At 40.1% G+C, this 17,549-nt stretch overlaps 1 protein-coding gene and 1 pseudogene across 2 annotated transcripts; one reads left to right on the top strand and one right to left on the bottom strand.

Moving 5' to 3' along the window:
• Positions 1–3: 3 nt before the first annotated feature.
• LOC134794172 (retinoblastoma-binding protein 5 homolog) lies at positions 4–16,788 on the bottom strand. Of its 2 annotated transcripts, none has more exons than XM_063765898.1 (11): positions 16,650–16,788; positions 16,543–16,568; positions 16,070–16,264; positions 9,999–10,205; positions 9,620–9,801; positions 9,328–9,447; positions 7,853–8,046; positions 6,545–6,720; positions 5,668–5,781; positions 5,044–5,164; positions 4–87 (listed from the first exon to the last, which is right to left on the bottom strand). In XM_063765898.1, the coding sequence occupies exons 1-11, from the start codon at positions 16,666–16,668 to the stop codon at positions 11–13; spliced, it is 1,431 nt and encodes a 476-aa protein (XP_063621968.1). In that variant the 5' UTR covers positions 16,669–16,788; the 3' UTR covers positions 4–10. The 2 variants fall into 2 exon arrangements, with proteins under 2 accessions (XP_063621968.1, XP_063621977.1); XM_063765907.1 differs by lacking the exon at positions 4–87 and adding an exon at positions 4,343–4,431.
• LOC134798472 (uncharacterized) lies at positions 11,595–15,269 on the top strand (annotated as a pseudogene).
• Positions 16,789–17,549: the final 761 nt, after the last annotated feature.

Below are 17,549 nucleotides of genomic sequence, written 5' to 3'. Positions count from 1 at the left end.
ATTTTTTTGTTTATTTTCTTGGTCTCCCCGCCACCTTTTTACTGCCTGCCGCCTGCTTGTTCTTGCCGCCAAATGACAATGTTTGTTCTGCAAAATTTAAGTCCAGGTTTACAAAATTGCATCACACATACTCGTAATAGTTAGTATGACGTAAACCCAGCCTAAAACTAATCTTTGTTATTTACAAACAATAAGGAATAGGGAGGTTGCGGGTTCAAGTCCTGCCGCAAGCGTAACTTTATCCATTTGTAAATTTGGAATAGGGAATATTACGCAAAAGTTGAAAAACGTAAACTGCGTAGAGGGCGTCACTAGCACAATCACAGGGGCTACCGCGAAACACGAAAATCGAAAGTTCGGTTTCTGCCTCTATCACTTGCCTATTCAATCGATAAAAAAGGACTAGAGCACTGCAGTAGTGCTGGTGGCCTAGCGGTAAGAGCGTGCGACTTTCAATCAGGAGGTCGCAGGTTCAAACCAATGAGTTTTTCGGAACTTATATACGAAATATCATTTGATATTTTACCAGTTGCTTTTCGGTGAAGGAAAACATCGTGAGGAAACCGGACTAATCCCAATAAGGCCTAGTTTCCCCCCTGGGTCGGAAGGTCAGATGGCAGTCGCTTTCGTAAAAACTAATGCCTACGTCAATTCTTGGGATTAGTTGTGAAACGGACCCCAGGCTCCCATGAGCCACATCCTGATTAATTCGAATCCGATTTTTGCTACCTCCGTCTCTGTCACTCCTATAGGCATGTTCGGGATTAGTTTTTCGCCGCAGCACATGATAATCATCATTTGACAGTTGAACGAAACTTTCTTGACAGTCTTCTTTTTCTTTAAATTAATTGTTTTGTTTACGTTTAACAGTTTCACAAAGAAATAGCGCGAAATGTTGGAAGGAGGAGAACAAAATAACGAATGGACCATACTGGATTACCTGAACGAGGACTGCTGGCGCGCCGTGCTACGCTACGTGCCCGTCCAGGACATTGTACGAAGCGAGCGCGTCAGCCGCCGGTGGCAGCGAGTGGTGCTGCAGTACTTGCAAGGGATTCGTTTTGGGTTTCTTGGCAGGAGAGATGATAACAGCCCTTTAAACGCCTTTAGTTGGAAACTGTGGTACAACATGTATGAATCTTTCATTATATGGACTGCTAAGCTAGGCTCAACGGTAGTGGCCACTTACTGCAAGACTGACGAGAGTTTAAATATAATTAGAGAGAACTGCCCTAATCTTGAAGCTCTAACTTTGATACACTTTGAACCCAAATTAAAAGACCAAACTCGAGACCAATTTACGCGTAATTTTAATGAAGACTTAAAGTGTCTGAAACTCGGAGTAATTAACAATGGAGCCGCCATTAACAGGCGTTCCCCTCTGTCGAAAATAGGCGGCCAATGGTCAACAACTTGTCAACCATATGTATGGACTGACGTTTATCTGACATGACGTACCTATTATACATTTGATGTGCCCCTCCCCCGCAAAAAACGGCAGACTATTTTGTACCGAAAATTTTAGACATGGCGTCTCCGTTGGTTATATCCTCTAAGGTCTGAAACGACTTTGCTTCGATACATGTATTATTTCAGACCGATCTGTCTGCCAGTACGTAGCACACAAGACATTAGAAGAATTAGAATTCTCTTCTTGTTATGACGTCACAGGGGAATGTTTAAACTCTGCAAACTTATCAAAAATTAAATCCCTTGCTTTCATGAGCTTCAAGCTCCACATATACTGTCATCTATCAACGAACTTTGCAACCTGACAAAACTGGAACTACTTACAGTACCAACAGAAATATTGAAGGAAATTCAATTAGTGTTGGACAAGATGACGAAATTAGAATGGTTAGAAATGCACATACATCTAGGGAATCCATGTCCTTTAGAAAATTACGAGCCTCTCTGTCATCTTAGTCAGTTGAAGCATCTGAGTACAGACCTCATAGTATCAGACGATTCTGTGGCAGCCATAACACGGCGCTGCAAGGAGCTGCGAACCCTGGAGTTATGTAACTGTCAGTTTCTTAGTTTGCAGAGCTTAGAGACAATTTGTCATAATGCAGGAGAGCGCCTTACTGAGTTCGGTGTGTATCATTTCTACCAACTGCAGGATGATAATGTGGTGGATTGTGTCCGCAGCTGTCCAAAGCTTACTCTTCTGTTTGTGGGTGGAATGTGTGGGATAACCCGGAAGCTGCCGGAACTTGTATCCACTGCTCGGCAAGAGGTGAGTCCGGGGCGTGTATTGCGCCTTGATTTGAGTGATTTTGAGCTGTTTGATGAATATTACCTTGAAACTCAGGAAGAGTATGATAACCTGATATTAGTTAAAGATTGTTGAGCGCTCCATGGCTTGGCTTGGTTGCATTTAAACCTTTAAATTAAAACTTTGCTGACTTGATCGGCTTAATCCAATTGAAAAGGGAAAATGTGATAACTTCGATTGTGGTTTTCTATAAAAGTATGGCTTAGGCCCCTAGGTATTGTGTTTGTGATTTGAGAGTTGTTCTATTCTTGTGTGAATTCAACTACACTCGGGTGCAAAGAAATCGGACCACCCTAGCATTTTTAACATTTTTTCAATTTGTGTAAAAACTGTAAGCTCGATCATGATAATTTAAATACCACGTTGTAGATAATTTTCTGCCCTATCAAATGACATCAATATTCAGGGATGGGGATGAATATTGTGCAAAATATGGGCCTGGAAATCACCCCCCTCCAACTGCCTCATTAGCGCATGCACTAATTGACCACTTATCATTAGCTATGAAACCAGTCATTATCATTGTTTATGCATCATTCGTGATTCGTCTTCCTGAACACTACTACTAAAAATGGATACTACCCCGACTGAAGCCGGCCAAGCAGTTGCCCTATTGCAGGGAGGGCTTAGTCAACGTGCAGTGGCTCGACAACTGAACCTATCGAAGTCATTGGTTCAACGTGTCTTCCAGAGGTACCGCAACGAACAGACGTTCTCCAGAAGACCCGGAACTGACAGAACTCGCATTACTTCTGAGAGAAATTACCGTTTCATCGGTGTTACCTCGCTACGAAATCGTCGACTGAATGCCGTTCAGCTTCAGCAGAAGCTCCTAGGGTCCAGAAATGTGTCTATCAGCCGATGGACAGTTAGAAGACGACTGCAGGAGAAGGAATTGACAGCCCACAGAGCTGCAAAGGGCCCAAAACTCACCCCAATACATCGTGGGCAACGACGCGTCTTCGCTCGCGAACATGATGAATGGATCCTTCAGCAATGGAGTCCCGTACTTTTTTCCGACGAGTGCAGGATAACTTTGTTTTGGCAATGACGGACGGGCACGAGTCTAAGGCCTGGGGGGCGGTTCTCTCAATGCTGCATCGAGGAACGTGTTGCTTAAGGTGGGGGGTCAATCATGGTCTGGGCTGGTATTTCTTTGGAAGCGAAGACGGACATTGTGTTCATCACAGAGCCAGGTACCAGGCCGAATTCAGGCGGTTTGACTGCACGTCGGTACGTGGAGGAAATCCTGGCTGATTATGTGGTCCCATTTACGGGTTATATCGGCGATGAGTTCATCCTCATGCAAGATAACGCTCGGCCGCATACAGCCCGGATCACTAAGGAGTACCTGGAGGAGGTCGGCATCAGAGTCATGGAGTGGCCAGCCCGCAGTCCTGACCTAAACCCGATCGAACACATTTGGGACGACCTGAAAAGAAGAATCCGGGCCAGAAATCCCGCCCCTGAAAGCTTATTGAAGCTAAAGACTGCGATCGAAGAAGAATGGGCGGGCATCCCTCAAGACACTGTAAAAAAATTCATAAGATCGATGAAAAACCGTATTGACTGCATGTCGTAGGGCTAGAGGAGGCAATACGCGGTATTAAAATGCTGAAAATTGTTTTAATTTTTCCTTGATTTCCTTAGAATCGCAGTTTTCCCATTATGCATAAATTTCACTCCAGTACGCATTTTTAGGGCGACAAAGTTCTTAGTCCTGAAAGTCTGAAAATATTGGCAGCAAACCTGTGAATAGCACATCAATTTATAGAGGGAAAGCCAACCTTTCATTAGGTATATCACAGTAGCGCTTACAGTTTTTACAGAAATTGAAAAAATGTTAAAAATGCTGGGGTGGTCTGATTTCTTTGCACCCGAGTGTAGATAAAGCAGTTCCATGAAATGTGAATGTTTCTAGTTCATTGAATCCACAAACACCAGTCCACCACTAATGACCTTACTGTTATATTTGTTATGCATTAAACTGCCTATACTTAAGCTAAAATGTGTATGACATTTTTTAAAACATGTTTTTTAAATAATAAAACAGATATTTATGTAAATATTTTTTGTTTATTTTCTTGGTCTCCCTGCCACCTTTTTGCTGCCTGCCGCCTGCTTGTTCTTGCCGCCGAACGACAGCGGTTGTTCTGCAAAATTTAAATCCGGGTTTACAAAATTGCATCACTCATAACTACAGATAGTATGACCTAAAACGAATATTGTAGAAGTTGACTGAATCCGCTGTCTTGCGCGGGTATCATCGCAAGATTCGCAAGTAAAATCCTTCGCACGCCTCCACGCCATTTGTAGTCTAGTCTAGCCGACAAGTCCAATACATTTTTCTAAACATTCCGCATCCAATGCGTATCACACGTATATTTAGGATAGCACCGAGCAGTATCTCTATTTTTCACCATTGTGAACTTATCGACTAGCTATACTATTAGCGTTGCTCATACTATTTTTCAATAGGCGTTAACCCCCTCCGTGCGGCGTGCACGTGCTCAAGGCAATGGAGGCCGTGTTAAAACTGATCATTTTAAGAAATCTTTGGGCAAAACGGCTACTGTACGGATGAAATTTGGCACATATTGATCTAACCTAGAAAAGGTAATATGTGAAATTTGGCACATATTGATCTAACCTTTTCTACTGGGATGGTGGATATTTTGTCTCCTGGTATTTATGCCCTAGGGGCAAAAGAACTCGCATTCCGACATCGCATTCTCGCAGTTCGCATTAGACCTAGATAATCTTACCGGGAGGCGCTATTTTGAGGGAAATATCATAGGTTTTGCTCTTCGGCCTTTTGGCGGCGGGCTCCAGCTTCTCGGGCGTCTCCGTCGGTGTGACCGTGTCTTGCGTGGCCGCCCAGCCGTCCTGCAATCACACAAACATCACAATACAATAAACATGTCAATTATTACAATAAAATTTAACTTAAGTAAGTATACCTACATTACAAATAATAATAAAAAAAAAACTAACGAAGATTAGATTGAAGAACCCCGAGTTAGTGGGATGGTTCAAGTGGCCCTAAGTCACAGAATAAGTAATAGTACTACCGTACAGAAAGGACACTTCCTACAAAACCGAAGTTTGACAGCGGTTCAGGATCAAATCATGATATCCCTTTCTAACTTATGGCACTATCCCTTTCGGTAATTTAGGGTTGTCAAAATTCAAGTGATTATCTTATCTGTGGTCGTGCACGCAAAGGGACGTCCAGTTGTGTCAACCCTAATAATTGCTCGGAGCAATGCTGGGCCGAACGGAGCCGAGTTTGCCCGAAGTCAGGAGTGTCTCCCCACTGCCTAAGTCTGTTTGAACGCTGCCCTATCCGAGATATAATGCAGTATAAACCGCGTTTAATGGCTTATTACCTCCGGGTCTTCAATCTCTGGTGCTATAGGCAGGAAGTGGAGCATGCCACCATCCTCGCCCTCCTCGTCGGAGCTGCAGAACGCCGCCACGGGCTCGCACGTCGTTACGTCCACCTGCACACAAAACAAGGGTTCCCAGTGCTCACCCATTCAGGTTGAAATGAAATAGAATAGTGTCGCTTAACTTCCAACTCGGATAAATCCATTCGACCCTCTTAGGAAATATCTACCCTATTACCTTATCTTAATACTAAAATCTCAAAACTCAAAGTCGCTCAACGAGCTATGGAGAGGGCTATGCTCGGAGTTTCTCTACGTGATCGAATCAGAAATGAGGAGATCCGTAGACGAACTAAAGTCACCGACATAGCCCACCGGATTAGCAAGCTGAAGTGACAATGGGCAGGCCACATTGCACGCAGAGAAGATGGCCGATGGGGTCGAAAAGTGCTCGAGTGGAGACCACGGACTAGCAAGCGCAGCGTAGGACGTCCACCCACAAGATGGACAGACGATCTCGTTAAGGTCGCCGGAAGACGCTGGATGCGGGTCGCTTCCAACCGGCACGTATGGAGGTCCAAGGGGGAGGCCTATGTTCAGCAGTGGACGTCTTATGTGGATGATGATGAATACTAAAATCGCATAATCTGAAAGTTGGATTTACACGAGTTTGAAGTTAAGCGACTCAATAGTACTCTAATAATATGGCAATACAAAAGTTATGAAACAGATCAGTAACTTATATCTTCCACGTGGCGTTCACCATCTCAGACAAAGTCATTATTACTTCAAAACATAATATCGCCATCTCCTCCTTACATAAAAGTTGTCGTTAGGTACAAAAAAAACCTAAATCATTACTGCCTCAACGGCTTACCTCAAAGTCCTCATCGTCCCGAAGCTCGCCGGCCTGGTCGACGGAGCGGTCCTCGTCGGCCACATCGAACTCGCTCTCCCTCTCCTCGTACTCGACGTTCTCGTCCAGTTCCTTGAAGTCGGGCGCGAAGGCCGACCAGTTCTCGACCTGATTTTGCGCCCAGATGGATACGACACCTAAAACAAGTACCTAATGTATGCAAAATACGCCGATTTTAGCAATCTTGTTCAATATGGCGACTAACCCTGCCGATTATGCCTTTGGAAATGAAATTTACTATTCATAACATACAGTTATTTATAATTTTATAAGTACATAATAAGATTATTTATCATTTGGTATATTTTATTGCAAACATTTTAAAAGTCCCGATTTATCCAAGGCGTTCGATTGTGTTGATCACCTGACTGACGCTTTTGAGTGATCTAAATCATCATAGTGTCAACTCAACAGTGGGTGTCTTAGAATCATATTGAACTAACCCAGAACCCATGGTCTAATAAAACATGGTCTTCTATTCCCAGAGTGACACGGGCCTACGTCACAATAACATTGCCACTTTATTTCAACATAACATGTTACATGGGTACATTATAGCTATGGTTAATAAGTTAAAATATTTCTTTATAATTTTATAATTTTCATTTATAATGTATTTTATCTTAAATTTTACAATAACACGTCATTTTTAATTATTCGTTAGCAATATCTTCCGATTCACGAAAGAAATTTCAGACGTTCGGGTAATTCTGTTTACATTACTGGCAACACAGGATAGCGCTGTCACATTTGACAATTCGGATCTAGATAACTTCATGCCCTGACCGTCATCCTTGTCGAACGCGTGTTAATTGTTATTTCCTTCTCGCTCAGTGTCAGCAGTCGCAGTGTTTTCCAAACTTTTCACGTCGTAAGCTTGTAATTAATGTGTAACTGTGAATTAGTTTTTTAAACGTTTGTCTTGTATAGATAAATAAAGTTTAATTTAATACATTAGATTTGTTTTATTTTACTATGTTTCTACATGAATAACTTAAAATTAATGCCGTTAAAATAATTTTCACCGTTGGTTAAAATTCTCCCACATTTTAAAGTTTGAGAACCTGTAAACAGCATGATGACGTAGGCCCGTGTCAGTTAGGTCATACGCGAATCTCGGAATAGAGTACCAGGCGGAGTATATTATTATACCATGCCAGAACCCATCCAAATTGTGGTAATTTGATGGAGAGCAATATAATGTTGGTTGGTTAAGGTGTACCTCAGGGAACTACATTGGGACCTTCTCTGTTTTTCGACGCCACTAACCTGCACTAATACTAGCTATGATGGGTCGGATGGGATGCCAGACCACGTCGAGCAGCAGCTCGCCCTTGGTCCCATGCAGGATCTTGACGAGGTTGCCGATGCTCTTCTCCCAGATGTAGAGCGCGTGCTGGCGCGCCGAGCCCGCGCAGATGTACTCCCCGTCGCCGGAGAAGCAGCATTTCTTCCATGTCGTTCTGAGGACAGTAGGGAAAAAACTTAGTAACGGTAAAAAACGAAGAAAATCTTCATTTGTTGTTTTTGTAAGTACCACTACTAAATTCACCAAGAGTTGTTTGACTTAATATGGATATTGGGAAAAACGAAGAAAATCTTCATTTCTTGTTTTTGTAAGTACCACTACTAAATTCACCAAGAGTTGTTTGACTTAATAGGGATATTCAACCTTCAAGAAAATAGCATACTCCCAACAAGGCAGACAACGCACTTGCAACCCCTCTGGTGTTGCAGATATTAATGAGCGACAGTAATTTCTTACCATCACCACCACCACCAGGTGCACCAGGGATCGGCTTTAAGCCCTTACCTCTTCCTGCTTGTTATGGACGCTCTGTCGTCGGACATACAGGAGGAGGCACCCTGGTGTATGCTGTTTGCCGATGACATTGTGCTTGTTGGTGAAAACGAACTCGAGGTGCAGAGCAGACTTGAGAAATGGCGGCAAAAATTGGAGAATGTTGGCCTGAAGATCAGCAGATCTAAAACAGAACACATGTTCTGCGATTTTGGCGGTCTCTCCAGTTTTGCTGCCATAGAACTCGACGGCGTTACATTGCCGGTCTGCTCCGACTTTAAGTACCTCGGTTCGCTCGTACAGTGCGATGGCGATATTGACCGTGACGTGAAAAACCGGATTAGCACAGGATGGATGAAATGGCGACAGGTCACGGGAACCATTTGCGACGCCCGAATGCCTCTTCGGTTGAAGGGTAAAATTTATAAATCAGTCATAAGACCTGTCGTCATGTATGGATCAGAGTGTTGGGCCCTAAAGGTGACGGATGAAAAGAGATTGCATGTAGCGGAGATGCGAATGTTAAGATGGATGTGTGGCGTGACGAGAATGGATAGGATAAGGAATGAGTATATAAGAGGAAGCCTGAAAGTTGCACCCATAACAGAAAAAGTAAGGGCAAATCGCCTAGCGTGGTACGGGCATGTGATGCGGAGGGATGAAAGTCATGTGACGAGAAAGGTATTACGAATGAATGTGGAGGGAAGTACGAGGAAAGGAAAACCGAGGAAAAGGTGGATGGACTGTGTGAGAGATGATATGAAACGAACGCAAGTGAATGATGAAATGACGGGCGACAGAGAGGTGTGGAAGAGAAAGACATGCTGCGCCGACCCCAAGTGAATGGGACAAGGGCAAGAGAATGATGAGTAATTTCTTACCATCAGGCAATTCGTCTCCGCATTTAGCCTCCTATTATATCATAAAAAAAAAACTTCTTTACTTGTTGACGAGATCCTGTAGTTTCTGTATGGGCTCGGGCTCTCCGTTGACGCCGCTCTTGACGACCGTCGTCGTGTCGTACACACGGATCACGCGGTCCGAGGTGTTCACCAAGAAACAACTGCAATATTCGACCAAGTTTAATACCGAAAGTCTAATCTATGCTAATTCTCAACAGTCTCAACTCTGTATTATTTTATTATAAAGATAATTCAAGTGTGCAAAAGGGAAGCCATCACATATATGCATATTTCATGAGTGCGAAAGAAGCAGACTATAAAAAAACTACTCACTCTCCCCTCCTAGCGAACTCTATGCTCTTAATCCCCGTCGTGCTGGAGGTGCCGACGGTGATCTTGAAACTCGCCTTTATTGCCAGCGTCTGAGAGTCCAATATCAGGATCTTGCCTTTTGTGTTGCCCGTGTACACGTAGTCGCCGCGCCGGTCGAATGATGCTATCACGTTTATGTCACCCTGAAAGTGACAAATACAGTTCAGAGCAAGGAAAACTGGTTACATTGGTATGGCAAATTGTAGATTTTCATCTCACTTGCTTAAAAGGGGGCTAACGCCTAATTGTATGGCTTTACAAGCATTTGCAATAACTACAAATTCGTATAATAAACATATTAATTTAACAAATCACATCGGTAAAGTATAAAATGTCTTACATCTTCATCAATGGGCAGTATGTTGTGATCCCCGTCCGTGTCGACCAACAGCGCCGCATGGCGCATGGGACACACGAGGAACCTCTTGTCGTTGCGTGGATCGAACTGGACTCGCACTATGGCGGTTGGGAAGCGGTAGCGCTGCTCACACTCGCCTGTGAGGATGTCCCAGATGCAAACGTTGTGGTCTGTTGAGGCTGATAGAAGCTGGAATAGAACATAATTATTTTAAATTATCAAGGGCATCACCAAAGAAGGTGACTACACCGTCCTAGAGAATAAAATTTGTAATGAAACGTATGCCCCTCCCCGACCCCTCGGTCATCGGCCAGATCAACTGCTTCATTTGCTTTTTGGTTAATCTAGCACTGCTACTATTCAGCAGTGATATAATAATGAGATAAGGACTGGAAAACGGCAATATCAGTTGCTATAACTGTGTAAGGAGTTAGTTCATAAGTAAGTAATAATGCAACCTTGCTGTTTTTATAGCTATAAATTACGTGTTTATTGAATAAAACTTGAGTCTTTCATCAGCATTCACTTGTTTAATTGCTCCTCCAACTTCCCGCACCACATGGCGATCCTGCCACGTGAGGTGTCGGGTTCGCGCGCCGCCGCGGTTGCGAAATTGCATTAATCGGACAATAGCCGACACACTCATACATCATTCGGGTTGTTTTATAAAATCGATCAATGTGCAATTCAAGAGTAGGAAAAGAAGACATTTTCATCAATCAAAACGCTGCGGGGAAATCTGCCAACGACGCTCATCTGCACGAGATGAAAAATCATTTATCGTCGATCAGCATTGTCATGATAGTGATTTGTTCACTATTGGCCATCGGAGTACTCTACGCTTGCTATAAGATATACAAGAAGTGCCACGACAAATGGTCAAGAGATTTGATCGTGCAATACAACCTTCGCCGCTCTTTCAATCGAGATCTACGCGAGACACACACTCACTGCCATCAATGTGGACCTGCTCGAGGTGTTTCTTATTCAGCGAACAAGACGAACGAGTGACCCAGTATCCAGCATCAGGACATTACGGCGATTCCAGAGTGAAAGTGAAGTGCGCGTATTCCGTAATGTGAAGTGAAATTAGTGTAAAAATCGGCATGAACGGTAATTAGAGCGTACCTACGAGTAAGTTTTCTTTATTTCTCAGCAAGGATTGTCTGCATACGTAATTTTCATGATCGTAAGATTTTTTAATGTTAAGATAAATATGTTTATTTGATATGATAAGTAAATTGCAAGAGTTACTTGGTGATTTAAAAACCATTAAAGAATATTTAGGGATTCAGATCGAAGGTCATTGGCGTGGGGTAGCCCCTTAAGCTTAGTTATGATAGAAGGACGCCTGAAGTCCTTAATGCAAAGTTAGAAGAGGCATTTTTAATATATTCTAACTATCTGAAAATTTGTGAACAAGTCCAGGTAGATATCGATAAGAAAAAACTGACTGGTCAAAGCTTATTGGATATTCAGAATTTTTATGAACATATTAGGAGTTTGTATAAGCAAATAGAGGATTTTTGTCATAAAACCTATACAAGTTCAAATCCCCCGTCTAATAAAAATTTCAAAATGGGCGAGTTTAACTTGAAAATAGCGCTTTCATTAATACCGTCCATGACTGACGATGAAGTTGCAATTAATCAATTAATAGACTCTATAGAATACTACGACTCTACCTTAAAAAGTGACGCGAAACAACAGTTCATAAACTTTGTCTTGAAAAATAGACTTACACAAGTAGCTAAATTAAAGTTAAGTTCGTCATACACTTCTGTCCAAAATCTAGTGACAGATATGAAAAAACTATTGTTGCCTAAAAAATCAGCCACAGCTATTCAAAATAAATGACAGACCTTGAGACAAGGAGAGTCTTCGATTGATGACTTTGGTCAAAAATTGTCGAAAATGTTTGTCGATCTCACGATCGCGCAATCAGATGGTGACTCAAATGCATTTAAAGTATTAAAAAGTCTAAATGAAAAACAAGCGATTAAAAGATTCGCGGACGGATTGCGCAATCGTCGAGTAAGCACAATTATTGCGGCCCGTGATTACGACTCTTTAAAGGACGCTATACAGGGTGCCAAGGACGAGGAGACGACTTCAAGCAATACGTCAAGTGATGTATTTTCTTTTAACCATCGTAAAACAACTTATTTCAGTAGAGGGTACGTTCCAGGGCGTGGCTCTTATAGGGGGCAACCACACTACTCTTCAGGCGCAAGGACGCTACAGAACCCAGGACATTCGGCAACAGGAGCATCATGCAACTACACTCTACAGGAGCAGAGGAGCTGGCAGAGGAGGCTACCAGTTCCAGAGCAATCACCGAGGCAGAAACTACCAAGGAAACCGAGGTAAGTCAAACACTTTTCGTGGAAACAATGGATATCGCAACGACCGTATTTTTGCGGCTCAAACTGAAACTGATAAAAATGTGAGCCCAAATCAGTTTTTTCGTGGATAATGAATCTATATTTGCAAGTAATTATTTTTTTTTTTATTTTTTTTTTTTCAAAAAATATACTTATGTCTAGGTATACAAAAGTTTCGCCAAACTGTAGACAGTTTGTTGGCGAATAGTGCGCTCTCAATTATTTTTATAAGTAAGTACTTTATGCGTTATACCTACAGAGTACAACACAAACTGTTATGTAATACTATTCTAAGTTTAAGTTAACTCTAAATTTGTTACCATGCATAAACATGATACATGTTTAGTTTATTTCAATGTGCAAAACAAAAGATAATTATGGTTATGTGACACCGGTGCCTCGATCTGTGGTTTGAAGTTGGCGATCGCTTTGAAATTAGATATTCCGATTTATAAAGACAGGTTAATTATTAACGGAATAGGTGGAACAAAACAAGCAATCGGATATGCTTACATTGAATTGACGGAACGTGACCATGTATTTCAACATAAGTTTTATATTTTTGATGACTTCTTTTCAACCACGTGGGACGGAATAATAGGTAAAGATTTTCTTTTAAAATACCGCGCTTTGATAAATTTACGAAATATGGAATTGACCTTAGAATCGAGTAAGAATGAGACAGTTTGTATACCTTTTGAAAATGATAGAACTCATTTAACTCTTCCACCAAGAACCGAATCATTACATTTCGTGACTACAAACTTAGAAGAAGATTGCGTAGTTGCATCAGAATTGCAAGACGGTATATTTTTGGCTAGTTCAATAGTTAGACCTTCCAATGGAAAATTACCTATAAAAATATTAAACACGACCGAAAAAGAGATTAAACTAAGTGATTTAAAGCTAGTAATACACAAAGCGAGTGATTATGATATTTGTTGTTTTGATAAATGAGACTCAAGAAGTATAGATCGTGTAAATGATTTATTTACTCATTTAAAATTAGAAAACCTTAACAAAGAAGAACAGATTTCTGTAGAAAACTTATGTGCCAAATATTCCGATATTTTTTATTTACCCGGTGACAAGTTAACAACGACAAATGTTTACAATCACTCAATAACATTAAAAGAGAACACTAGTCCTATTTATACGAAACCTTATAGGTTACCACACGCTCAGAAAGACTTAATAAACACTGAGTTAGAAAGTATGCTAAAACAAGGCATAATAGAGAAATGTTCAAGTGAGTGGTCTAGCCCACTTTTAATAGTTCCCAAAAAATTAGACAAAAGTGCTGAGAAAAAATGGCGTATTGTTGTAGACTACCGAAAATTAAATAACTGCATTCAAGATGATAAATTTCCACTTCCTAATATTACCGAAATTATTGATTCTTTATCAGGTTGCGTATATTTTACACATTTAGACTTGGCAAACGGATATTATCAATGCAATTTAGACCAAAACAGTCGAAATTATACAGCCTTTGCCTCAGGCCAGTGGCGCATGACTCGCATGCCCCAAGGTCTCAAGTCATCTCCAAATTCATTTTCTAGAATGATGAATTTAGCAATGTTTTGCCAGTAGAACATTAAATAAAGCCGAAAAGCACTACCCGACCGTAGATAAAGAACTACTTGGCATAGTAAGGAGCATAAAACATTTTAGACCTTATTTATATGGGCGTAAGTTCATAATTAGAACGGATCATAAACCATTAGTTTATTTATTTAGCATGCGCGATCCCTCAAGTCGATTACTCAAGTTCAGGCTAGCGCTAGAGGAGTATGATTTCAAAGTGGAGTATGTGAAGGGATCGGATAACGCACCGGCCGATGCATTGTCACGTATTTGTATAAATAGCGATGAATTAAAGGAAATGAATGAAAGTATTAATGTAATGACAAGATCACAGTTTAGGAAGGCTTCTGCTACTTCTAGGCAGACTATTGATTCTACAGATGATCGGCCTGATCAACCGAAAATCGTGGAAACACATAGTAAACCTCAGGAGTCGGTAGAATTACAATTTTTGACACGACAAGAATTAATTAAGAAACGGAATCATATACAACTGTGCGTTGAAAATAAAATATTTCTCTATGATTCATTAAAGAAAATATTGTTTATAAAATATCTAGATTCTTCATCGCAACTATCGCCAGGCGAATTTGTGAAAGAGTTAGATAATTTTTGTAGGAAAATAAACATTGACGTGATATATATAAAGAAAAATAAAAATAACTACATATTTATAGAGAAATTATTGCATGAATTTAAAAAGTCAGACTGCAGTTCGAACTTAAGACTATGTATTTTAAAAGATTTAATAAGAGTAGACGACAAAGATCAAAGAAAGGTAATATTGAATGACTTCCATCTTTTACCCACCAGTGGCCACGCGGGTATGAGACGGATGTATAATAACGTTAAAAAATATTATTTTTGGCCCAATATGGAGGAAGATATACGGAAATTTGTAAGGAGTTGTGATAAATGCCAAAAACATAAGTACTCAATTCCAATAAAAAACCCATGGTTATTACCACCACCGCCACGTACGTGTTCGAAAAAGTTTTCTTAGATTTGATAGGCCCAGTTGAACTTGATGATAATAATTATACTTATATACTGAACGTACAGTGCAAATTAACTAAATATGTCGAAGCATATCCATTGGTTTCAAAGAAGAGTGAGGAAGTCGCTCGAGTATTTGTCAACAATTTCTTACTTAGATATGGCATTCCGAAACGGATAGCGACCGACAGGGGTAAAGAGTTCCTGTCAGCTACTTTCAAAGAGGTAAGTAAACTGCTAAATATAGACCAATTGAACTCTACAGCCTACCACCATCAAAGCATAGGTGCGTTGGAAAATACACACAAGCACTTGGCGGCTTTTTTACATATACAATCAGAAAAGCATCCACAAACATGGAGTACATGGCTGCCTTTCTGGAGTTTTTCTTTTAACACTTCAGTTCACACTGAAACTAAATACACGCCATTTGAACTTGAATACGGTAGAAAATGCTCACTTCCTAGTAATTTAATGAGTAATATTGTAGAACCTTTGTACAATCACGAAAGCTACCCTAAAGAGTTAAAATATAGACTCCAGGTATCTCAAAAAGAGGCTAGAGATAATAAAATCAAAAATGAAAAGAAAAGAAAAATATGATTGTAATAAACCTATTATGTATAAGCCCAATGATTTAATTTTAATAAAAAATAAGTTAGATAGTATATACTTGGGCCCATATAAAGTATTGAAAGATCTTTCACCTAATGTAGAGATAGAAATTAATGGTAAGCCATTGTTAGTTCATAAAAAAACTAAGTTTTATTTTACACCAATGTAAAAAAAAAACTTATGTAATTTCGTTTTTTTTTCTCTTTTCCGTGGGAGATGTAAGGAGTTAGTTCATAAGTAAGTAATAATGCAACCTTGCTGTTTTTGTAGCTATAAATTACGTGTTAATTGAATAAAACTTGAGTCTTTAATCAGCATTCACTTGTTTAATTGCTCCTCCAACTTCCCGCACCACAACTGCCTTCATCATTGATTGTCATGTGACAAGTCTGCAGTTATATGTCGGTTTATGTATCTACCTGACAGAGCCTGTGTTGTACATTCAATAAGAAAAATGGAATAATAACTAACCTTTCTACAATTTCTGGACCAACTAAGACTGCAAACGGGATACACATGTGCGGATATTGACTTTGCAATTCCTCGCGTAAGGAAGTCCCAAATAAAGATCCTCCCATCGTTGCACCCCACTGCCAACAGGGTACCGCGACGGTTAAACGCGCAGGTCGCCGCCAGAGATATCGAATCAAGAGACCCATCAAACTCCTGAAAAATACAAATCTTTTAGTTAAATAAGTTTACTATAATAAAGGCAAGATTAAGGTTAGTTTTCTTATTGAATTTGGTTGGCTGAAATTACCAGCATAGGAACTACGTTCATTTTTATCTGCGACTTGTAAGCATATAGAAGAAACAATCTCTAATCTTAAGTCAACATGACAAACTTTTATTCATAAAAACAACTTTGTTTTTAACTTGGGTTTTGTCAAAAAAAATTATACCTAGTAATTAAAATCTTTTAATTATATTATTTAAGTGCTTACCTCAGGATAATTTTGTCCAAAAGATTCTGGAATTAAATTGAAATGTGATTTAAAAACAATAACAAGTAAGACACAAACACCGGAACACCATATTTAAGATTACTTACCAAGCAACTCTAAATTCATAGCTGAGTAATGGTTTGTAAATTGATTTTTAGATTTGTGTTATTAAATATTATACTATAATGATAAAACTCATTTACTTATACTTAAAGCTATTATTCTCGAAACGACGCGCTTCTACCATGTTCATGTTCGCGTCTATTTTGACATTTCCTTGACAGCTGCGAATGATGCGGATAGTTTAAGACACTTTTAAAACCGCTACTAAGTACATATTTGTGATTAAGGCTGTAATGGACGGTCCGACGCGCGTGTTTACTCCACCTCACAGACTGATAAGAAAGCTGCTATGTGTTAGAGTGAGAGAAAGAAATATTATGTCTACCACTGATAAAACCAAGGCCCCAACGTTTTCTGTTCTCTTTGACGGCGCAGCAACTAGTATCAATTCTCTCTCCTCGCTCTTTTAAAATTGCTGTTTGTCAAAAAAGGACAACCATACTGTTGACAAGATTTTGACAAGATGGACTTCAAATCAAGGTGTTATCGTTTTAGGTAGAACCAGGTTGTGTATGGGTGCGTAAAAGCGTATATGTGTGCTCTTTTAGGGATGTGAAAAGTCGACTTTCATTTCATTTCATTTCATTTCATTTCATTTCATTTCATTTCATTTCATTTCATTTCATTTCATTTAATCATTGCTTTGTGTGTACAAAAAGATCTTATGATTATTGTATATGTTTCAACACAACCCTGTAAGGGCACTGCAATAAAATTACAAACTAATCAACTACTTAACCTACTAACACTACTAACACTATTAAATATACAGTAGGCAATGACCGGCCGTAGATAAGGGCGGAGGAGAGGTCGACACGACGACACTTTAATCATGTTATATAGCGATTAATTGAAGCTTCAATATCTTCGTTACACATAAACAT

The sequence above is a fragment of the Cydia splendana genome, chromosome 1, assembly GCF_910591565.1.
Source record: "Cydia splendana chromosome 1, ilCydSple1.2, whole genome shotgun sequence".
Classification (NCBI taxonomy): domain Eukaryota; kingdom Metazoa; phylum Arthropoda; class Insecta; order Lepidoptera; family Tortricidae; genus Cydia; species Cydia splendana.
The sequence above is the reverse complement of the archived record's forward strand: the minus strand, read 5'-3'. Positions and strand labels throughout refer to the sequence as shown.

Bases quoted from the DNA above. Each gene is read 5' to 3' on its own strand.
- LOC134794172 (XM_063765898.1), bottom strand. The intron at 9,802-9,998 runs GTAAGACATTTT...TGTCACTTTCAG, and splicing joins TACTGCCCATTGATGAAGAT to GGTGACATAAACGTGATAGC. The intron at 5,165-5,667 runs GTAATAAGCCAT...GTGTGATTGCAG, and splicing joins CAGAGATTGAAGACCCGGAG to GACGGCTGGGCGGCCACGCA.